The 24,919-nt window shown below is 34.8% G+C and overlaps 1 protein-coding gene across 2 annotated transcripts; it reads left to right on the forward strand.

Moving 5' to 3' along the window:
* Positions 1–3,237: 3,237 nt before the first annotated feature.
* On the forward strand, positions 3,238–19,106 carry LOC113724143 (pseudouridine-5'-phosphate glycosidase-like). 2 transcript variants are annotated; one of them, XM_072071230.1, is made up of 13 exons: positions 3,239–3,470; positions 3,654–3,765; positions 4,594–4,704; positions 6,117–6,199; positions 13,275–13,334; positions 13,444–13,504; positions 14,851–14,957; positions 15,043–15,120; positions 16,692–16,737; positions 16,845–16,965; positions 17,112–17,197; positions 17,429–17,512; positions 18,657–19,106. In XM_072071230.1, exons 1-13 carry the CDS (start codon positions 3,408–3,410, stop codon positions 18,665–18,667), a joined length of 1,023 nt encoding a protein of 340 aa, XP_071927331.1. In that variant the 5' UTR covers positions 3,239–3,407; the 3' UTR covers positions 18,668–19,106. The 2 variants fall into 2 exon arrangements, with proteins under 2 accessions (XP_071927368.1, XP_071927331.1); XM_072071267.1 differs by lacking the exon at positions 13,275–13,334 and having other exon boundaries at positions 3,238–3,470.
* The last annotated feature ends 5,813 nt before the right edge of the window (positions 19,107–24,919 follow it).

The following is a 24,919-nucleotide window of genomic DNA, read 5'->3' on the forward strand; positions in this document are numbered from 1 at the left end:
ACCTCAGTGTTGTTTGGCTGGTTCTGAATTGTGGCGTAGTCGAACTGCACTTATTTGTTGGGATATAGTAGAGCTACACCTGCCAGATAGGTGCATGTGACAATTTGGGTTTGTTCAGCGTATTCCGGCACCATGTGACACGGATTGGGGTTTGCATCAAGTGGATCGTCGAGGTAGACGAAATACAGATTGGACCCTTAAGCACCAACGTCACATCCAAATGTGGATGGATCGAGCTTCAAGTATACAAGAAGGTGAACTCGAGGAGGTTCCCGGTGATGCTAGTTTAGAGTATATGACTTGGTATAAGCAGCGTACAAGATTGCTTATTGGCAACCCATCATTGAGACAACTATTACCAGCTGATTATCAGGGTATTGCACCAGCTAATGAGATGATGGTAACAATTATTTAGATATTTTTAATTGAATACTTTGTTTAAAGTTTTATATTAGCAAAATTAGAATTTATTTTGATAACATTTCAGGTAGATACATTGCATCATGTTATAGATCACTTGAAGCATTACCACATGCTGAGGCCATCTCTGTTCCCGCTCTCACTGATATTCGGGATATGTGCCAATCCACTATGCGTGCTATTGGATGTGAGATGAGATTGAAACTCTAACCATTGAATCCAATAATACCGCTCTCAATGGATGAAGAGTTGCAACATGTAATTCCACGAGCACGTGTTCGAAGAGCCACACAAAAAGGTTCACAAAGAGTCCATAGAGAGGGATGAAGGTGAAAACACGCCCAAATTGATCAAAACATTGTACAGAATCAGATTTTAAGTCAGGATGAGTTTGTAGGAGATCATATGGGGAATCAAGAGACTAGAGACACGGGAAATGAGCAAACAGCTAATGAGCTCAATCAGACATGTGATCAGTCTTTTGAAATCAATATCGATCAAGGTCCAGGGAATGAACATACAGAAGGTGATACAGCACATGCACAAGCTGATGAACATGACCTGACACATGCACAAAGTGATGAGCATGATCAGACGCATCTGGAGTTTGATTTGCAACATCAAACACAAGAACATGCAGATGGAGATAAGCGTAACACTTGTAAAGGTCGAGGTAAAAATCAGCATCTACCCTTGCAGCCACCATCTAAAAGAGTCAGAAGGCAAAAGTTGTGTTACTCTGGAGGCATTCTCAAATGACAGATTGTACTTGTCTTGTTATAAGAATTCTTCTTATTGTATAAGAGAATTTGGATTGAAAACCAAGTAAACATGGTATATGAAATTAGATGTGACATTATATGGCCTTATGACATATTTGAATATGCAAGTGTCTATTTAACAGGTGATATAAATAGTTGAAAATGAGGGAAAATTCTGTCCATTTATTTATGTTTATTAAATGTGGTTTAATCCACAAATGATTATATTACTAAAAAAATAAAATTACTTTTCCATAATACAGTTGAAAACACTTTTGCTTAGATACGAGGCCTTTTATTGACATATACAGGTTTTATATAATTATGTTTTAACTTCTTATATCACTTTGTACATTCATCCAACATCTATATTTCAATGTATATTCACCTCAATATTTGGATTAAGGGATAATTGCAAAAACCTTCCCTAAGGTATCTAAAACTAGCACTCACCTCTTTTATGATTTAAGAAATAGCACTGCCCTCCCCTAGAAGAAAATTGGGGCCTATTGCGAATAAAAGATTGTGAAAATTTACCTTTATACTCTAATTATTTGGAGAAACTTAATGAACAAATTTTGTAAAAGAAACTTATTTCTTGTCAACAAATTAAGTAACTAATTAAATAATTAAATTACTTGTGAGTGTTACTTTCATATAATTAATTTATGTTAAATACAGAACCTACTAGTTTCCCTTTCATAAAAATATGAGAGTAACACTTTTTGAATTTTACTTATAACCATTTGTATATTTAAGATAATTTAAATGATTCAAAATAAAATACTCATAAATAGCTAGTACTTTGTTCATATAATAGAGGAAACCTATAAAGAACTGGTATGTTATGGGCAGTTTCTTTTTTTTTTTTTACTTTCACATATTTAATTTATGTTAAATACAAAACCTATTAGTTTTCTTTTCGTAAAAATATTAATATAGCACTTTTTAAATTTTACTTACAAATATTTATGTTTTTAACATAAATTATATGATTCTTAGTAAAATGCCTACCCCCATTGCTAGTACTTTATTCATATAATAAAAGAAACCCATAAAGAGCCGGTAAAAAGTTGGTAATTTCTTTTTTTACTTTCATTTATTTAATTTTTATTAAATATAAAACCTATTAGTTTCCCTTTCGTAATAATATTAGTGTAACACTTTTTGAATTTTACTTTTAAAAATTTATAAATTTAACATAAATTAAATGATTCAGAGTAAAATGCTTATAAATAACTAGTACTTTATTTATATAATGGAAGAAACCCGTAAAGAACTGGTATGTTGTGGGTAATTTTTTTTTTTCACTTTCAAATACTTAATTTATATTAAATACAAAAGCTATTAGTTTCCCTTTCATAAAAATATTTGTGTAACGTATTTTTAATTTTATTTACAAATAGGTGAGTGCCAATGTCAGCAACCTCAGAGGAGTTCCGCAATTTTCCTTTCGATTAAAGTTTTCAAGATATGTGATTATTCTAACTCATTTTGGGCCATCATATTTTTACACTAAACATTTAGGATTAACTTTTTATGAATCGTAAAATTTTCTTTAGAAAAAGTGTTACGGTTTTTAAGACAAATTACCAACATTTAAGATACAAAATATGTGCATGCATATGTAAAATCCAAAGTTCAAAAACCTTTAAGCCTTTTGCAAACTTGAAATGAAATCTATACCAGATAAATTAATAACAACTATGAAATAACAAATTCTTTGGATCTTGACTTGTGTTAGTGAGCTAAATTAATAATAACTTCGATAAAATAACAAGATAATATTTTTTTAAAAAAAAAAATCTTACATAACCTAAGTCAAGATCAAAGAAATGAAAAAAAGTGGTACATATTGGTAAACGAAAAACGCATTCATCTAATGCATTTCTTAAACAATAGCGCATTGCCGCAATGCGTTTCCTAGTGTATCAAAAAATGCATTCCACTAATGCGTGTTTTGATCAATTTTTTCTATTTAAATAAATTTATGAAAATTAAAATAACGTATTTGAAGATTAAGTTTTTATTTGAAAAAACACATTTCTTGGATGTGTTTTTCATTCTTTGGAAAGAGCCTAAAAAATCACCGCACTTTGGAAAGTTAGATTAAAAACTCCCTCTCTTTTTTGGAATTTACTCAAAATCCATACAGTCAAAGCCTGGTAGAAACTCTCAAGTCGTCCTCCTCAACAAAAATTTTCTTGGCTACTGCTCCAACGAAACATGCAATCATCTGCTCTTTCTCGGTTATCAAACCTCAACAACCATATCAATCCCACCAAAAAGGTAGTTTCGTGCACTTGATTCGCAGACTCTAATCTTTGGATTTCGTCTGATTTTTTTTTTATTTTTTGGGAATTGGGACCATGTAACGAAGGTTCAGACTTTTCTGGTTCGGTTGATCTTCTTTTGACTGTGAACCTAATTAAGTTGATTAATGCTTGATTAATTAAATTGTTGTTTTCACAGGGCGGGAGTGAAGATGGTTTTGGTGGGCTAATTAAGATATCTCCTGAAGTTTCTGAAGCTTTATCACTTGGTAAAGCAGTTGTTGCTCTTGAATCCACTATAATTTCTCATGGTATGGATAAGCTTCATTCAAGCCGCCCTTATAATTTTGTTTGAGCTATATATAGTTTCTGTGGAAATGATTTTGATTGAGACTCAATATAATATATGGAATGTGGAAAGCCCTGTTGATGGTTCTTGATCATGAGTTTTATTGCTGCAAGTCTTCAGCTTACTGTACTGCTTTTGCATCACTAAACGTAAAAAACAATGTTTACAATTGCTCATTGTGATTTGGTTTGATTAAAAGATGTGGAATTGATCTGCTTAAATGTATTGTCTGGAATTCCAAGTAAATTGAATCTTGATTAGTTGTAACTGCAGGAAATCTTAAGACATTACTAGTTGGTTGAAACGTTAGAATTGTCGCATGAAGCTTATTATTAGCTTGAGCATGTTCTATAGTCTTGGGTGATCTGATACATCTTGTCTATGTTACGAATCACACATTGAACTCGCTTGATTAGCATAAGTATATGGTGATATAAGCATCTTGTATTATTATAGCTTCTTTTTTTATATTTTTGGGCATGTTATTTTATTTAGTTAAGGGGTAATAGCTATATTTAGTTCTTTTTTATACAGTATCATAAATAAGACAATAGGTATTCTTGGTAGTGTTTAGGATGCCATTTTTGTTATATCTTGTTTTGGAGTTTCTTTGTTTAGGACATAGAATCTATCGCTATTTGCTATTTGATTCAATTTTTTCGTCAGATACTTTTATATCATTCAGGCGAAAATGTTCTATTACTTGGGCGTTTATGTAGATTCTCCTTATGGATGTATGTGTGGTTTGTTTCATGATTTGGTAATCTATATCCTTGTGTTCTGTATTTAGGAATGCCCTATCCCCGCAATTTAGAGGTAGCCAAAGAGGTAGAGGCTGTTGTAAGAGATAATGGAGCTGTGCCTGCCACAATTGCAATTTTGGATGGAACCCCACTCGTAGGTGCTGTGTCTTAATATTTATTATGAATTTTGCTTATCTATACTACCTTTTTTTTTGTAGCAACATAAAGGCTGAACATTTGCCTCTAAATCTTTTTCTAGCATACCAAATTATGTTACTTCCTCTGTGTTGTTGATTGTTGCTTTATTAAGATTCTCTTATGAATCTAGAAAAAATTTAATATTATACAGAACATATGAAATGACTCTTCTAACATCCAATCAATGAGACAACTATAGCATAGGTCAGATAGTCAAGGGATCTGACGAAGCACTAGCAATGCTCATGCTTAATTTTGGTAGGTTGAGGAAATAGCAATGAGTAGTAGAAGGGAGAGCTAGAAAAAGAAGTGTCCCAGTGATGTAGAAATGCACCAGTTCTATCTGTGGTTGAAGCCACTATGGACACTGTCTGGCAGACATCAAGGGGGCAGTTCAAGTTTTTCAATCAGGGATGCTAACTGTGCATTAAAGGATAGATCAATGAAGAGAAGGAACTAAGACTGAGGTGCAAATAGAAATAAGTAATAGAGAGAGAACAAGGAATTGTAGCTAGAGAGTAAGAAAATTATGGGTGAGCTAAATCTATGCAGAAGCTTTTCATTTCTGCTGTAATAACTATATGGTTTTTAGTATTTTCTAATTGTTCATTGGATATTTTACTTTTTGTTGCTTCTTAAGGAGGTGATCTATGATGTGTTGAACTCTTTTGAGTGTCAACTGCTGTTTTTACATTGTGTTTGAAGTTTCGATAAGTTTTAACAGCCAGTTTGCTTGCTTGTGCAAATTTTCATGGTTTTCAACCACATATCTTTCTTAGGCTTGAAATAATGCTAATTGCACTAGAGGTGTATATGTGTTATTATGGATCAGTTTGAGGGTATCTATTCTTATGAACTAACTTTAGCACTGGACTTTCTTTTTTGGCTTAGAAATTTGGTAGCATAACTTTCTGAGAAATAATTTACTCCCCTTTTCAGCTGATTTATGAATGCATTCATGTTTATAAGTTTCTGTGAATCTCACCATGCAGTGGAATCCGTTCTTATTTGCTTATCTCTGTCATGATACAGGTTCATTTAATCAAATAATATTTGTAGAATTCCCTCTGTAAACTTTTGACAACATTTCTTCTCTTAATGTGAAAGTTTTGGTATAAAATTTATGGTGGATGCGCTTCATTCTCTTGCCTGTTCTACCTTTTATGGTCTTCATAGTTATTTCACATGTTCTTTCTTTTCATGTTCCATTTGCTGCCTGGGGTAATAAAATGAGTTCATCCCTTTTTTGATACAGAAAGAGAATACAATCTAATTGTAGTTTATTTGCATCTCATTACGGATGTCTGCCTTTGAAATGAGTTAAAACAAACTAAAAGTATTTCTGTCCAACTCTCTACTTTTTTATTTGTAGGTTTAAGTTCAGAACAACTTGAGATGCTGGCCAAACTGGGAAAGAAAGTTCGTAAGACAGCTCGTAGGGATATTGCACATGTGGTGAGCATTTTTGTTACTGATGCATATACATTGTATTCATAATACTCTTTGCATATTGCAAATCTGACGATCACAGGACGAATGTTTCCATCTTTTATTACTTCTTCGGATATTCCAAAATAAGAATGTTGGTCATGTATAATAAATATGAATTTTTTCTATTAGATGTTGTAACAGAAACCCTGCTTAGCTGAATTATTTTCTTGTTTGATTTAAGAGCAGAACTTATATAGATGCACATGCACATGCACACTAGTAAATGTACAACTAATATTTATGTTTACATATGTACATAAAAAACATAGATATGCTACAAACAGCTTGAAAGTACAGTGTAGAGGTTCAGACCAATTATTCAAGTCACTTCGATGCAATACATTTTCATTTGTTCCTTAGCTTCTTGAGAACCTATGCCTTTTTAATAAAAGAGTGAGGAACATTTATGTCAATTCTATTGTGTGCTTTTCATCTTCTTCTCTTTAGAAAATGATGCAACTTGATGGTCTCCTCCCATTTACAAACAGCAACTGGAGGGGCTGATGTAGTTTGTCTTCATAATACCTGCTCAATGGAATACAGAATGCTGTGGAGAAGAAAATAATTGGAGGAGATGTGATGCACTCAATCTCCTCATACTACAGTACAAAAAAAAAAAAAGAGAGAGATGAGACTACATTAAGTCTCGGATTTGACATGGGTACTTCACAGCTAAAATGTCTGATTCCAGTTAGTAAAGGACCTATCTTAACTAACTTGCTCTTCAGTTTGGGTTTCCAACAACTACAGAAACACTGAAGAATAAAAATTGAGGTTTTTGTCCAAAGGGGAAGTGTTGGTGGCTTTTGATGAGTCGTTTAGTAAGCTATTGCTTCACTGACTACTTAGTGATACCTAAAACAGATCCCTCCATTTGCTATACTGCCAGGTATTAATTGATGAATAATAGCCATATGAATTGATTGTTGCCCCATAGATCCTCAAGCTGAAAGAAATTAATTGTAGTTCTTTATGTAATGATTTTTTTAATTAGTTGCTTATTACTGGATCTTCTTTCCAGGAAAGGAATTTTTTTAATATCGTATTCATTAGATTCAGAGTCCCTGATGGGGCTTTCTCCCCCACAGTAGTACTTTGCCATTTGCCACCTAGGCCTTGCAAGGTGCTTCTTGCTGTTTCAGACTGGATTTTTAGATGGGTATTCAGTGTTCAGAAAACAATAGAGGAACTCTTTCCTTTCTATGTTGAGCTTTTTCTAACAGTAAGAATTTATTCATGTGAAGCAATATCACTTTTGTAACAAGCAGATGTTGTTCACTGAAGTGCATTGAAAGAAGGTAGTTTGATGTGTTACAACTAGATCAAGGATATGACATGGTGCTTGTTTTGAAGGTTTTCATCTGGTAAAGAACTCACACTTTGAGTACCTATATTGTTGAACAAAAAGAAAAACTTTGTTCTGTCATATTTTTGTTCTAGGCTTTGTACAACATTTATACAAATGGAATTTGACTTTTGTCAATTCCATGAAATCTGTAATTTCCTAAAAATTAGGAGCTAATTTATTCTATCCTAAAATACATTAGGAGTAAATTATTCTATCCTAAAATAGAGCAGAAATCATGGGATATAGCAGAAATAATGGGATATACATAGAAAAAGATATTCTAGATTTTCAACACTCTCCCTCAAGATGGTGAATAGATATTTTCCATTCCCATCCTGCATGTAATGTCTTCAAAGTTGGAAGTTGGCATTCCCTTAGTTAAGACATCTGCCAATTGATTATTTGATGCTACATATGGAGTGCAAATCATGCCGCTGTCCAGCTTTTCTTTAATAAAATGTCTATCAACTTCGATGTGCTTTGTGCAATGTTGTTGCACTGGATTGTGTGCAATGTTGATGGCAGACTTGTTGTCGCAATAGAGTTTCATAGGTCCTTCCCACTTGATTTTAAGATCATCAAATATTATTTTGAGCCATAGCAATTCACAAACTCCATGAGCCATAGCTCTAAACTTTGCTTCAGCACTTGATCTTGCAACAACCGATTGCTTCTTACTCCTCCATGTTACTAGGTTCCCACCAAGAAATGTACAATATCTTGAAGTTGATCTACGATCTACAACAGAACCTGCATAATCAGCATCAGTATATGCCTCTATGAGCAATCCTTCATTTTTCTTGAACAAAATTCCTCTACCCAGTGTCCCTTTGAGGTAGGATAGAATTCTATTGACAGCCTGCAAGTGTTTCTCTCTTGGATCATGCATAAATTGGCTTACTACACTTACAGCAAATGCTATGTCCGGCTTTGTACGGGACAAGTATATCAGTTTCCCAACCAACCGCTGATAACTTCCCTTATCTACTGTGCTATCATCCTTCTCTTCATTCAATCTCAAGTTAGGCTCAATGGGTGTGCTTGCTGCCTTGCATCCAAGATTGCCTGTTTCTTTAAGCAAGTCTAAGACATACTTTTGTTGGGAAACAAAGATGCCTTTACTTGAGTATGCCACCTCAATGCCTAAAAAATATTTCAGCCTCCCTAGTTCTTTAATTTCAAACTCCTTTGCTAAGCACTTTTTGAGTGTTTCTCTTTTAATTGGATAATTTCCGGTGATGATGATGTCATCTACATATACAAGTAGAGTTGTAACACCACCTTTTGAATGTTTTATGAACAAGGTATGATCACCTTGACTTTGTTTGTATTGCATTGCTAGCATCACTTTAGTAAATCTTCTGAACCAAGCCCTTGGCGATTGTTTTAATCCATATAAAGCTTTCTTTAACTTGCACACTTTCTTTTCAAAAAACATTTCATTGACACCCGGTGGAAGTTCCATGTACACCTCTTCTTCTAAATCCCCATGTAAGAACGCATTCTTAACATCAAATTGCTGTAAACACCAACCAAAGTTAGCGGCTAAAGACAAAAGAACACGCACAGTATTCATTTTTGCAACGGGTGCAAAGGTCTCTTGGTAATCTATCCCATATATCTGTGTATATCCTTTTGCGACCAACCGAGCTTTATGCCTTTCTACTGAACCATCAGCTCTATATTTCAAAGTAAACACCCATTTACACCCCACTGTTTTCTTTCCTTTAGGCAGGTTTACAATTTCCCAAGTCTTATTTCTCTCTAGGGCATTCATCTCCTCTTTCATAGCATGTAACCAGTTCTTATTTCTAAGTGCCTCTTGTAGTGTTTGTGGGATTGAAATGGAGTTGATGGTGGTAAGGAAAGTTTTATGTTGTGGAGAGTCTATGAAAAGACACGAAATTTGAGATTGGATGCTTAGTGCATTCTCGTGTTCCTTTCCGAACAGCAATAGGCAGGTCTAAATCATTAAATTCACAAGGAGCAGAGTCAGATTGAACACACAAAGGAACAGAATTTTCAGTACCTGATTGTGGTTCAGATTCTTGGATTTGCACAGGTTCAGAAATATGAACTTTCTTCCTTGAGTAGACCTTGAGTGGTGTAGTTGGATTTAAACCAGATTTTCCCTCAACTCCAAGATCAGGTTCAATTTATTTACTGGCATGTTCAACTTCAAATTCAGGTTCAGGTTCACCGCTAGTATGATCAGGTTTGAAAGACTTTAAGTTTAGTGTGGGACTTTGAAGATCAAGGAGAAATTCCTTATCTTCCCAAGAACTCTCCCCTTGGGGATGAGAATTGTTACTTAGAGAGTAAGGTTCATTTTCAACAAATGTGACATCCATGGAGGTAAAATTTTTTTTTGAAGGTGGATGATAACACTTATATCCTTTTTTTGTGTTCGAGTATCCCACAAAAATACATTTTAAAGCTCTTGGATCAAGTTTTCCTCTTTGGTGTGCATGAACATGTACAAAAGCAACACAACCAAACACTTTTGGTGACAATGTGCAAGAGACATTAAAATCAGGGTAAAAAACAGAAAGAGCAGCAATGAGACTCTGATTTAGTACTTTTGAAGGTACTCTATTTATCAAATGTGCAGTAGTTAAAACAGCCTCCCCCCAAAAAGTTTTTGGAACTTTATGTTGAAACAAAATTGCTTGAGTCACATTGAGTAAATGTCTATTTTTTCGTTCAGCAATCCCATTTTGTTGGGGTGTATCTACACAAGATGACTCATGTATTATACCCTCTTTTTGGAAAAAAGATGAGAGAATTTGATTAAAATAGTCTCTTGCATTATCAGATCTTACTCTTTTAATCAAACTTCCAAATTGTGTACAAATCATTTTATGAAACATTGGAAAAATACTGCTTACTTCCGATTTTTCTTTCATAAGAAATAACCAAGTAGTTCTAGTACAATCATCAATGAATGTGACAAACCATTTTGCTCTAGAAATACTAGAAATTTTACAAGGCCCCCAAGTATCAGTATGTATCAAAGAGAAAGGTCTATTAGATCTTGTATTACTCAATGGAAATGATAGTCTATGATGTTTAGCAATTTCACATGTATCACAATGAAAACTACTAACATCTTCATTCTTGAAAAGTGAAGGAAACATGCTTTTAAGTAAACTAAAAGATGGATGACCAAGACGGAAATGATGAAGCCAAATTTTTATTTGAGGAGCAGGTGAGGGATAACTGATTTTTGTTCTTCTTGTTGCCACTCATCTCCTCAAGGTAATAAAGCCCATCATTTACCTTAGCAAGTCCAATCATCCTTCCCGTAACAAAATCCTGAAAAACACAGTGAGTAGAATAGAAAGTTACTTTACAGTTCAGATCTTTGGTAATTTGATGGATGGATATGAGATTGGAGGACAATTTTGGGACATGCAACACATTATTTAGGGACAAAGAATTTGATAGATTTACTGTCCCTTGGCCTGCAACAGTTATAGGAGATCCATCCGCAATAGTAATTTTTCTATTTCCAGGACATGGGTTGTATGTTCTAAATCTGATAGGGCTGTGAGTCATATGGTCAGTAGCTCCTGAGTCGATGACCGAAGAGCCTAGAGAAGACATGCTTGAGGCACTTAAAGCATAAGAGTTAAGATACTTACCTGATTGAGCCAATGAACACGTACTAGAGGACTTTTCAAGGGAATTTAGGAGGTTTCTTAGCTATTCGATTTCTTCTTTCTTGAATTCTCCCATACCAGCCTGGTTGGATTTTCCTTGTGTTTGGCCTTCTCCAGCAGTTAAGTGGGGCTTTTCCCCTTTGAATCCTCCTTTACGACTGAGAACTTGTTCCTTCCCATGGAGTTTGAAGCAATCATCTTGCGTATGGCGTGATTTTTTGCAGTATGTGCACCAAATTGTGTCTTTATTTGACTTTGTAGAAATCATTGCCGAGCCTTCTAATGTTTTAGGCTCTAACATGACTTCTCGCCTATTCTCTTCAGATCGGATCAATGATATTGTCTCATTCAGAGATGATAATCTTTCCTTCCCTAGTATCTGGACTCTGACCTGATCAAATTTCACATTCAGACCTGCAAGGAAGTCATAAACTCTATCCTTTTCGATAAAGTTTTTCAAGGTGGCTGCATCTTCACTACACAACATCTGAACACACCGATATTGGTCCAGTTCCTGCCATAGATTTTGCAGAAGATTGGCATATTGAGTAACAGAAAGGTTGCCCTGTTTAGTGGCTGAGATCTTTGTTTTGATCTCATAGATTAGGGCAGCATCTCCTGCCTTTGAATAGGTCTGTCGAATAGTAGTCCATATATCTTGAGCTGTTGGTAGGAACACGCAGGTATCGCTTATTTCGGGTATCATGGAGTTCCACAGCCATGACATGACCATAGAATCCTCTTCATCCCAAGCAGCGAATTTAGGATCTCCCTTTTTCGGTCCAGTTCCAAGCAAGTGACTGATTTTGCCCTTTCCTTTGAGAAATGTTTGAACAAATTGTGACCACTTCAAAAAGTTTTTTCTGTTGAGCCTGTAGGCTGCCTGGATACTCTGCAAATCCCCTGTTTGTGGAATATTTGAGGTCTCTTCTGATTTGGTATTGGAGTAGATTTCTGATGTTTCAGTTTCAGACATGTTGGAGGTTTCAAAGAAAAATTAGCAATGAAGGCCTAATGAAAAAATCAGCAATGAAGGCTGGAAATTGCACTTGGCAATAAAGACTTGAAAAGAGGAAAGCAGTTAGCAATGAAGGCTGACAAGAAGAGGTCCCAAGAGCAAAAGCTCTGATACCATGAACAAAAAGAATAACTGAATTGTTCTGTCATATTTTTTGTTCTAGGCTCTGTACAACATTTATACAAATGGAATTTGACTTTTGTCAATTCCATGAAATCTGTAATTTCCTAAAAATTAGGAGCTAATTTATTCTATCCTAAAATACATTAGGAGTAAATTATTCTATCCTAAAATAGAGCAGAAATCATGGGATATAGCAGAAATCATGGGATATACATAGAAAAAGATATTCTAGATTTTCAACAATTGTTAACATTTTTTGATATCTCATCTTGCCAACCCCTCTTCAACCATAGGCCTAATGTTGATTGGAAGGAAATGGAGGGCATGGTACAAGGGGGGTTGGCAAGATGGCAAATGAGCATACTTCCTGCTTGAGTGAACGCTGATGCATTCTGATGTCATAAGAAGGCTTGTCACTTGAGATTGCTTCACGAAAGCTTATCCATATCAGAGCCAAATTAAAAAAGTTACTCAAACGTCAAGCAATTCTGTGGTGATATATGAATTTGAACCTAGACGGTTAAGTTGCATTTCACTTAATTTTATGATCAATATGGACTACCATGCATAACTTTCTAGTTTATCTGGGTTTAATAAAATGTAGAAGCAAATTTTGGTTTTCTCGGAAGTATGCTGATTATGGCATTTATATCATCTTCTTAATCTTTCTATAGATAGTGCTTATATACATGTTTCTGCTGTTGAAACATTTAAGTTTCTTGTGGCCATTTACTTGATATTTCTAAATTATTGGGTCTAAATGGCTAAGTTCTTATAATGGGACAGCTTTGGGAATAGCAGACATGATATACATGTATGTTGCTCTATCGATCTTACTGCATTGATGGCTGGTTGATAGCATTCATTGACCTTTTGCACACTGTCTAGGTTGCTACACGCGGTAATGGTGCTACTACTGTATCTGCAACCATGATATTTGCATCTATGGTGAACATTCTAAACTATTTTGTTTCTTACTTTTCCTATTCTTTTTTTTTCTCAGATTAATCCTACTTATAAGGACGTTACTTGTAATTTTAATCCTAATCTTCTGCAGGTAGGCATTCCAATATTTGTTACTGGGGGTATTGGAGGAGTGCACAGGCATGGAGAAAATAGTAAGCTTATCATCATCTGCATTTTAGTGCTACACAGGATGTCTTTTTCCTCCTATCTTTCTTCTTTATTTAAAAATATGGTGCAAATTGAAGTTTGTTGCTTTCTGTAAGAGCATAAATTGCTCCACCTTTATGCTAGTTTGGGGCTTACTCTTCTGGAAAAACAGGCAGAAGAAACCAAGAATCAAATGGATAACTTTCTCATGTTTGAGACATGAAAAGGTTTAATCCAATGCATCTCTGAATTGGTTTCGAAATCGAGGGTGTGAGAATTTAGTCAATCTTGACCAGCTAGATGTTAAAGTGAGGAATTCAGATCTGTGGGTAATACGGTTGGCAAGTATATCATACCTGGACAAGTCTATGGTGAGGAACAGTTAAAAGCTCTTTTTGGGTTAACATGCAGGTTCTCACATGGCATTATTAGCTGTTATAATAAAGGGTAGAGGAGCTGTACAGCTATGTTTCTGGATACTCCGATGGCTGATTGCTCAAAACTACTGAATTCAACATCATCCAGACAACTGAACTTGTTAAGTCTGTGCATAAAGATGTGATATGAAATGATTCAATAGGTAAATTCGTCCTGTGGTATCATCTGGGAAAATGCTCTTGAAACACTAGCCTTATGGGAAAAAATTATTACATCAATGGTTGCTAATTAAAACAGTTAGCAGGTAGGGTAGTAGGATTCAGTTACCCAAGTAAATCTGTTTTCAGTATTGCTCTAGGTAGTGAGTAACCATACTTTTGGGATTTCTGTAATAGTGATAGAAATGATATAGAAATGATTGAGGTTTAGGTGTTTTTGGGCTAATAAAATGAAAATAGAGATAACTAGCTTCACTGTTTGGATAACAGACTGGAAGTTTCTCAATGGAGCAAATTTTATACAGAAAAGTGTTTCAGAAAAATAGTAAAGATGCAGACTGCGAACAAGGAAGAGAAAAAGAGAGTAGAGGAAAGTGCCTTACAAAAGTTAAGTACAACTCATATTCATTTGCTTTCTTCAAATTCAGCAACGAAATTGAAAACAAAGATAATCTGATTGTATATTTGCAAATAGGATAATGTCCTATATGCAAATTGTCTGTGTAGACTCTTAAGAGAATTCTGGGATAAGAGTTCAAATAAAGCTCAATCAATGGCAACTAGTAATCTAAAAGCTGTGAATCACTGCTAAGCATGTGTATTGCGGAAAAAAAAAGGTGTAACCTTGTATTTTTCATGCTGACTATAAAGAGTTGAGTAGGTTCATCAGCAGGGAAAACATCAAATGCGTCAAAATTTAATGGCAGGGATGAAATAGAACGTCAATATTTATGTGGTTATGGTTGTCTATGCAGCGATGGATATATCTTCAGATCTTACTGAGCTTGGAAGGACTCCAGTAGCAGTAATCTCTGCTGGTGTAAAGTCAATATTAGATATTCCAAGGACAATTGAGTATCTGGTAACTGGCTTTTCCCTTGAAGCAGCATTGCAAGTGATTTCACAAAAGCACCATGTAATTCTCATACTTCCATTTGAAACTACAGGAAACTCAGGGAGTGTGTGTTGCAGCTTATGGGACTGATGAATTCCCTGCCTTCTTCACAGAAAGCAGTGGCTGTAAGGTTCAGATTCCTTTCAAAGATTATAGTATACACAATTTGTATATATTTTCTAATCTGTATGTCACCCTTAGATATCTTACAACACATGCAGCAATTTGATTTTGCACAAGCATATAAAGTCTAAATGATATTTGAACCCCTAGCTCTGGCCAAATGTCCTCCGTAGCCCTTAGGTGAAAAGAAATTCTATCAGTAATAGCATAATCTTCTAGAATGGTCAAATAATTCACGACCAAGTCGCTGTCTATTCTTGTTCCTAAAAGTCCCCTGGGTCAAAGATGCCTTATATTACCCTCTCATGTCCTTTCTAACCATGACCATAGCTGCTGGAAATAACCCTTCTCTCACAGAAAATCTGTGCTTCCCATTCTGCGACAACACTTCCATTTTCCTCCTCTTTATGCTGCTCCTAAATGCCACAGCCCTTTACATTCCCTTATTTGTTCTCTTCCCTTCTACACCATGTGCAAATGACTCTTATGTCCCTCCCCCTATTTCAATTCCTCTGTGCGGTACCTTCAAGTCTGATGTCACCACCCAACCACACTATCAATCTCCTTGTACCTTCTTTTTCTCCTCTTTTTTGCCACCCTTCCATCTATCTGAGATCTGGCATTTCTGTCTGTGTTAGTGTCACTTTTGTGTGGCTCGGAAGTCAGTGAGCACATTGAAAAATGTTTCCTTGTGCTTGTTCTTTATATGTGGCATTTTGTCTCTAGCATCTGTATATATAGTCCTTTTGTTATAGCTCTTGACCAAAATCTTTTCAGTGGTCCACTAGTGTGCTAATAGTGCATTTGTAGTCTGGTGGTTGTGAAGCCGTGAGCTTCCAGTTTTTCATTCCCAAAATCGTGCACATACAGCTAATGGTTTCTTCTGGATATGACTTTTTCCATGGCTGATTGATTGTTGTTGGTAATATGGTCTGTGGATATTGAAGATTGGTAGCTGTCTACTAGGGTCAAAACCATGAGTTACAAGAAGAGGTGGAGAAGTTGGTAATAAAGAGAAAATGGTCTTTGCATATAATTGTTTATATCCAGTTGTCACTGTTCCAAGTTTATACATTAATTACACTCATAGTGACGTTGGGATGGCTGTGTTAACATAGAACTTAAAAAGCTAAGATTCAACTAAAATATTGATAAATGACTGAGTCAGTGTTCATCAATCAGGTTGCAGGAACTATTTTCTATATTTCCTCTTACATTTCTTCATCATTATTTTAGCTTGGAAGTTCTATTTCTGAGAGTATCGATTGAAAATGTGCACATTTTGGTTATGAGTATTGTATTTCTATTCTAGGATAAAAGCTGCTTCGGACATAATGCATTTATGTTTATTTTTACCTTCCAAGAAGAATTTTACATGACTGAAAGTTTTTACACATTTATCAGCTATATGTATGTTATACATGACTAACGGAGGATTAGAAAATGGGAAACTTTGTCGTAAGGGCGTGATAGGAATTTAACTAATAAAGAGGGAGCAAATTGAATTATTATCACATCCTGCCTTTTCATTACTGAACTTCTCTTTTATGATCTGTGATATAAATGTAAACAATGCAGGCACCTTGCCGAGTTGATACTCCTGAAGATTGTGCTTGTGTAATTGGTGAGTTATGTGCAGCTTCAAATTTTTCCCTGTTTCGCCCACTATAATGGTCAACATTATATGTCAGCCTATCATTCTTTTAATTCTTTTGTCACTTTAACTGACAGATGCAAATACAAAACTGAATCTAAAGACAGGAATTTTGATAGCTGTCCCTATTCCCCGAGAACACTCAGCTTCAGGAAACCTGATTGAGTCTGCAATCCAAAGGGCTATTCAAGAAGCTAGGTTGTTGTTTTCTTCACTATATTTATCACATTGCTTACTGGGTCGTCCTACAGTTTTCTTGGATGCATCTTATTTGACTGACATACCTGCCAAAGATGTAAAAGAAACACAGCAGAAACTGATATTTTTTTGAGCTGGAACTACAGGGAGAAGAGCATAATTGGAAACGCTGAAACTCCATTCTTGCTTGCTAGAGTAAATGAGCTAACTGGAGGAGTGTCTCTTGCTGCCAGTATCCTACTTGATTATTGGATATGGGTGGAGTTTTGAGCTATTCTTTTCCCTTTTTCTTGTGGATTTGGCTTTTTTTTTTTTGGTTTGGGAGGAGGGGTGGTGTGGTTGGAGTTGATGTTACTGTCATCAAAATTTCTTTTGTTATTAGTTTTAGCTGGAATGATGGGATTGCATAGATCAGACAGACGGTAGTGTTTTACTTTTGCAACTATCCTTAATGGAGTCCTCGATATTGCACTTGTAAAAAATAATGCGAGCATTGGTGCTAGGGTTGCAGTTGCCCTTGCCCGTCTTCGTGAATGTAGCTCTAAAGGTACATATTTACATCACCGCATTTTCATTTGATTAAGCACTTGTGTTTATATTCATTTTCAAGTTTCACTTTCTTGTTCACTCCTTATAGAAGGACAATGAGCTAAGAATCTTACATCTAAGAACTTTTAGCTCGTTGAACTTCAAACTTGACTATTTAATAACCTGTATATCCTCTACGACAAGGCTGTAGAGAATATTTTTGTTGCTCACACCTCGATTCTTTGGAGCTATTTTGCTAAGGCAAAAGACCAGGTGTGAAATGTTTTGGAGAGGCATGCCAGCTTCTTAATATTAAGAAATATTGAAATGTACAACTGTTTCAGCACATTCTGCCAATATTTTCACACCGTCAATTACGTTATATAATCAATAGAAGTTTTGCCTTGGGGCCTCCTGTATTGGGAGCTGTGTCAAGCTCAATCCCTTTCCCTGTTATTAGTCTCTTGAGATTGTGTCTATAGGGAAACATTCACATCTATGTCCCACACTTTCCCACAATCTGGTTGTTGCCAACACCAAACGAAAGTACTCTGCGGTCGACTATAGGCTTGCTAGTCTATTGGCATTTCTTACACTGCAATCAAGCCAATGTACCTTCCATTCACACATCTGTATGAGAAAAGTTGGCCTCCATCTACCAACGATGGATTGTTCTTGTATAATGATCATAATGTATGACAATTTTCATTATCACATAAAATAATTTACAATAACTTATTCTATGGGTGATCACGGTAGCTTTACATGACATATTTTGCATTATCACATAAGTTTATTACAGTTATGTTTCCTGAACCCGATACTTAGGCTTTTGAGTGCAGCAGATTTAGCGTTAAGTTAAATTCCTCCCAGCCCCCATAACTTCCTACTTCAGACGGAAACAAGAAAGAGGGATTCAGTGTAAGTGTTCCTGAAGATATTTTGGTTATTTGGATGCAAATTTGCTGTCAAGTTAGTTGAAGGGAAATTTACAAGTATACTGAAATTGCAAACACCCACCCCCCCAACACAAAACAACCACCAAACTTTTTTGGCCCTTTTGGGTAGGCGATGCTTCATTTGAGCCCTTTGCATGTCGATCAATGATTTAGAGATCTGATATTTTGAGTTTCCTTTTTTTAACATGCTTCAATATCTTGCAGATGATGAATAATGGGCTGATGCTAAATGATGCCTAAGTTGGACCATACAGTTAACACTATCAATGGCAGAAAACTTTTCTTTCTTGTTCGAATCTACTGAGGAAAAAGTTTTGGTGTTCCATTAGAAGAATGTTTTCAACTGGCATGAAGGTTTTGTGTAGATGCTCCATTAGCATATCTTGAGTATTTAGATGCACACCATATGCTGCACGTCCAAATGCTCAACATCCATACAGTTGAGCTAGGGTTGCTAAACAAAAAGGTGAGACAGTTTGTCCTTGATGCTCCATTGACAATTTGACATTGAATTTCACTCTAAAGAGAGGGAAAAAAAAAGTTTGACTGTAATTCTTACTGATAAAACCTGTGTACTATATATCAGCTCTTAGTATTATCTCTGTCACTATGGTGTTATGGTAATACAGATATTTTGGTGAAAAGCTTAGTGAAGTATATTGGTGCAACATTAAGGTTCTCTTTGGTTATGTGAAGGGTATTCTTTGTCACTAGATTTGTTATTCATCAAATGTGGTGGAAGATGATTTAGAATCTTAGATTATAAGAGTTTGTTTACCAACTTTTGGTGCTATTTTGATATTTTTGAGATAGAATTGTATGTTATGGATGCAAAATCGGTTTCTTCTGCTTAAACCCTCATTGTTTTTTAACCAATGTCAAACTGACCCTGTCAATTCAAATTTTAAACTTTATATATCTGTCCAAAATAGCTCACTTTGCTGTGAAATCTCCAACTGCTTTTCATGCCTAGGAACACAGCTTTGGCATCCCTGTTGTAAAAGTTGGAGTATATTTGTTGAATTTCGCTAGTCTTTGGTCATTTAGTAAGCATTTCTCAAGATTTTTTGGTGGTGGAACAGCCATAAATTTCATTAGGCATAGCAAGAATTCTAGTGAGTACAAAATATGGATTAAGATGTGGTTAACAGAAGTGTCGCAAAGGCAAACTAATTCATACTTCCTGGAAGGATGACAAACATTGATCAGCTGAAGTATGGCCTGTGGTTATGTTTTGTTGTGTTATGTCCTGTCCACTATTGTTTTTCTTCTCAAAGGTATTCTACCAATTTTCCAATTCAATCAAGAAGTGGAGTATTCATGTTCATAGGGTTGAAGGTCCATAAAACACAATGATAACACCATAATTGCGGATGAATAAATTGTTTATTCCGAATTCTAGCATACATTTATAATTATTTTATGTTTCAATTTCCATAACATAATTTTGAACTTGTGAAATGATCACACCATAAATTTGCTATTAGTTATCATATTCCATTCTTGTGGAAAGGCATGTAGTGTTATGGTGGTAAATTGGTCAAATACGATTTTTTTTTTCTTTTCCTTTTCCTAACTTCTTATTCTCTGTCTATCTATTATCTCATAATATTGTGGAGGTGTATGGCTTTATTGGGCTTGAGTTCGGGCTGGAATCAAAGGAAGGCAAAAAGGGGCATGTAAGAAGAAAGAAAAAAATTTTAAAAAGAAAAAATAGAAAATGAGAATCATTTTGACATTTTTACCCTCATCAGTCTAGGCAGTTCAACAATTTAATTCTTCAAAATATTCATTCCTCATGATGAGCGTGGATCTTGCGTGGATATAGCGCAAAAGTGAAAGAAAGGGTATTTTAGTACATAATTATGTGATACCCTACTAAAAAAAATTATATGTATAATGAGCTAAAAAAAAGTTACACGAGCGAGATAAAATGCTTAATACAAAAAGAGTACTAGCAGAAAACACAACCGAGAAAAAAAAAAATCAAATAAGGATAAAGAATACAAGTTAAAACATGTTTGGTGAAAATCTATTTTCATTGGTGTCAAAATTAATTGGCATACTATTATTGCTTTTATATACTACTCCCTCCCTTTTTTTATAACTGACGTTTAAGGTTTTGCACACCAATTAAGAAAAGTTTTTCATTGTTTAAATCTATACACTACTTTTCTTTTGTACCCTCATTAATTATCCAATTCACCCATGTTTTCTCTCACTAGAATATTAAATGGCGCTGTTTTACTAGGCCAAAAGCAATGCAAACTAACTCCCACCAATTATGAAAAGAGAGATAAAAGGGTAAAATTGTGAAAAAATAATTAATGCTGCATGGGAATAATAAAACGACAGATAAAAGTACTTAAGAGCAAATTTCTTAAACGTCAATTATAAAAAAAAGGAAGGGAGTATTAATCGATAATCATAAATCATTGGGGTTCGCCCCGTAGTTAGGGAGGTTTATTAAAGTTTTTTTCAATGTCAAGTTCAAGATTTGAATATTGTACCTGACAGTAGTAGATTGCGGAGAGAACCACATTGAATTAGTCTCGTTACTAGGGTCTCACTAATTATTGGGATAACAATCAATGCTTGAACTAACTTCACTTTACACCCTTAAACTTGTACAACCTTTTCACTTTGCACCATAAATTTCAATTTTGGGCATTTTGTACTCCAAACTCTCAACTTTAGATATTTTGCATCCAAAACTCTCAAATTTGTCATATTTTAGTCCAATCAACGACAATGTTAGCAAAGTCAATGGTATAGAAGATCCTACAGTTCAATGATAATTCATTGAATTGTGACCAAAATGTGCTAAGGAAACTTTTTACACAGTGCAAATTTATAAAAATGTATTACTTTCTTCAACAAAAAATTCCTTAGCTCATTTTGACCATTTCAATAAATTATCATTGATTTGTAGGATCTATGCCATTGATTTTGCTAACATATTGTCATTGATTGGGTTTAAATATGACAAGTTTGAGAGTTTAGGATGAAAATGTCTAAAGTTGAGAGTTTGGGGGTGCAAAGTGCATAAAATTTAAATTTATGGTGCAAAGTGAAAAAGTGGTACAAGTTTAAGGGGTGTAAAGTGAAGTTACTTCGTGCATGGATGGAAAATGTTAACAGTGGGTTATTTCCCCAAATATATTTGCTTACATCACTATTATAATTTTCAATACAGTTTTTTATCTTTCCAATTACCTTTTTATCTTACATACATCATATCACAAAAAGTGCTACAGTAAAAATATCTCAAATAACCCACTATCCAAACACACGTTTATTTGTGCTCCATTTTTTGTGAGGTGCACTCTTATTTATTATATAGTCTAATAAATGATAACCATATAATTAGAACGAGAATAGGAGTCTAATTAACAAAATTGAAGTGCGAATAACATTTTCGGCACTTAAGTTTGTCATTACGTACTATACAAGCTATAGGAACAATAACTCCATAATTAATTTGTTTCCAGCCAAAAACAAGTGGCTGGGGAAGCATCGACTTGGACAGAATTTTGGTCACAATTCTCAAGCCTAGGCTTGGACGGTGTACCTATTAAAGCAATTCGTATTAATTGAGTTGTTTAAAGTTTAAATAATGATTTGCCGGACTAGTGTTTGATGATCACTCGTAGAGAGGAGTTTTAATTCTGACAAATGACATTATCAAAGTTAAAATTTTGACGCCAGAGTTACAATGACCAAACTAAACCAACTACTTTAGAAGTAGCTGGTCATCAATAGAGATTTAAGACTCTACTTGACTCTAGGTTACACTCTAAAAATCCAGGATTTCTTGAAAATTTCGTCAGCGGGTGCATGGCACTCGTCTAGGCAACGTCTGGGCAAATGGTGATTCACTCCCTTCTGGATTCTTCTTGAATCTCTTTAAATCTCTTTAAATCTCCCTTCCCCTAGTATAGAGCAAGAGTATGTTTAAAATAGATTCTATTGTATTGGGGAGGGGGTGGGAGTTGAACCGAATAGTTTGATTCGAACTCGCGAGCTACTTGATCAGCAGCTCGAGCTCGATCTTATATATGTGATACTCGAGAGTTTAATGAGCTCTATCGAGTATCTCATAAAAAATAAAAAAATTTATAGATAATATATATAAAATTATTAATACAGATAAACAATTTATGAAATTTACAATGAATCATTCTACCATATTTATTTATTTGTGTGAGCAAAGTAGGAATTTCATAAAATAGGAATTCTTATTTCTTGTTTTTAGAGAACTTAATTTGAAAACATTAATCGAGCTCATTTTACGAGCTTAGCTCGAGTACTCGAGCTCGAATATTTATACGAGCTCGAGCTTGAGTTGTTTTTAAATACATCGAGTCGAGTTCGAGTTCGAGTTTGAAGTGTGGGGCTTGTTCGAGCTCGAGCTCAATCTCGAGTAGTGCTCATAACCTTCGAGCTCAAGCTCAAGTATGGTACTACTCGAGTTTGACTCGATTCGACAGCATTTCTAGGAGGGAAGAGACAAGACTATCTTTCTCACATTGTTTTGTCATGGCATCTGATTTGGGTTGAGAAGAATAATGTTGGCATTTTATCAAAAATTGCTGTGACATAAAATTTGAGAGTTCTGACAATAGCACTAACTTTTAGTTTTTTTCTGACAGAGGTAACTTAAACAAGAAATTTTTGAAATACTAAAAGAGCGACAAATGTAGGTGTATTTATTAGAATGGTAACTTGGCTGGAAACAAAGTGCACTATCAAGGTTACAATGTATCTTTTTAAAAAAAAAAACACACACACATCATTAAATTTGCACTGTGCGTCAAATAGTAGAGTTACCATTACAACATTTTTAATTCCAGATTGACATTTTTTTCCTCAGAAAAGAAAAAGTCACTTAGTGATCCTGGAGTTTTGCGTGATTTATTTCTCATTTAACAAATAATTAGAAGGAATTAAGTGTAATATTAAAAGAATTATAGTAATTTTCCCTCTAATTTTTGAAGGGATGTCTCCTTTTGCTTTCAGAATACTAGGGACTTTCCCTCATATTTGTTACATAACATCAAAAACTTCCCATATTCTTAATTAAGAGAGGGAAATTAAGTGGGTGCATCTTAAATTCATTTCAACGTCCCGAAAATACCCTTACAATGACATAAGCAATTATTTCAAAAAAAAAATTAAGAAAAGAGGGTGGAGCTCGTTTTTTTTTTTTTTTAAATTTATGATTAGAAAAAAATTGATGATACTTAATTGTATGTATAGCCTTAAACATTGATCCTTCATCAATTTTATCCTTTATTTTAGATTAATTGTTCGTATCTGCAAAACTAGATTCACAATACTTTTAATGTATTAACTTTGCCTTTGGGTTCATGTCTTGATTTTATTAAATATATTTTATAAATTTTAATCAGGTTTTATTACAAGAAAACTACACTTGCATACCACTTTATTTTGATAGGTAAGAATGAAAAACCTACAAAGAAGCACAGGCTTATTTGAATGATGACTTTTTTGGTGTTTGTATAAAACTTTATTGTAACTTAACGTAGAAGTTGTAGAAAATTTTTCTTTTTTTTTTCTTTCTTCTTTTCATCTTTCTCCTTGCCATTATCACTGCTTTAGTCAGTGTCGTCAGCCAGCACCTTAGCCGCAGCCGGCACAGTCACCATCACCTTTTTTTTTCAATCTCTCTCTCTCTCCTCCTTGCTCCCTCCTTCTCCTCCTTCACCTTTTCTCCTGCCACTACCTCTTCCTCACCCTGCCTTTGAGTATGACGAGAAGGGGGAAAAGAAGAGGAGGAGAGAGGGAGAAGAAAGGGAAAAAGAGAGGAGGAGAGGGAGGAAGGGAGGAAGAAAGAAAGAAAAACAAAGAAGCACCTAGCAACGATGGCGCTGGGCATCGGCTGTGATGGTGGTGGGTTGAGATGGAGAGAGGAGAGGAGGAAGAAGAAAGGAAAGAAGAAAATATTTTTTTTTATGTGTTTTTAAGTATTTGAGGTGTGTATTTTAATAACTTTAAAGATGTTTTTGAAATTTTTGTAACTAAAATTGTTCAATAACTTGTTAAAGAAACACTCGTCGAAAAACTTAGGTTCCAAACAAGTCCTTAGTTTCATGATAAAACTCCTTTTTCATATTTTTTCCTTTTGAGAAAGGACAAGAACTTTTTAGCTCGACAATAATCATTTTGTATAATATGAAGAATATGAATAAGAGAGATATCAGGTAAAATTATAAAATCAAGTCTAGCATAAGTATTGATAGGATGAAAAACATTAATAAAGGAGGTTCGTGGTAAGTTGAATTAGAGGTGGGACGTCCCTAAGCTTTACAAAAACTAGAGGGGAGGTTAGCTAAAGAGAAAACTACCCTTAAAAGTTTACCAGATGAAACATGATACGCCTTGCATCTTTACAAAATAATAAGTTTAAATACTAGGTCTAATACAATTAATGTTAGTGCACACTA

This window comes from Coffea arabica, chromosome 1c (genome assembly GCF_036785885.1).
Source record: "Coffea arabica cultivar ET-39 chromosome 1c, Coffea Arabica ET-39 HiFi, whole genome shotgun sequence".
NCBI lineage: Eukaryota > Viridiplantae > Streptophyta > Magnoliopsida > Gentianales > Rubiaceae > Coffea > Coffea arabica.

Excerpts from the sequence above, each read along its gene's own strand:
- LOC113724143 (XM_072071230.1), top strand. The coding sequence starts at position 3,408 with ATGCAATCATCTGCTCTTTCTCGGTTATCAAACCTCAACAACCATATC. Across the intron at positions 13,335-13,443 it reads CCATGATATTTGCATCTATG|GTAGGCATTCCAATATTTGT; the intron begins GTGAACATTCTA and ends AATCTTCTGCAG. Across the intron at positions 16,966-17,111 it reads AGGGCTATTCAAGAAGCTAG|GGAGAAGAGCATAATTGGAA; the intron begins GTTGTTGTTTTC and ends CTGGAACTACAG.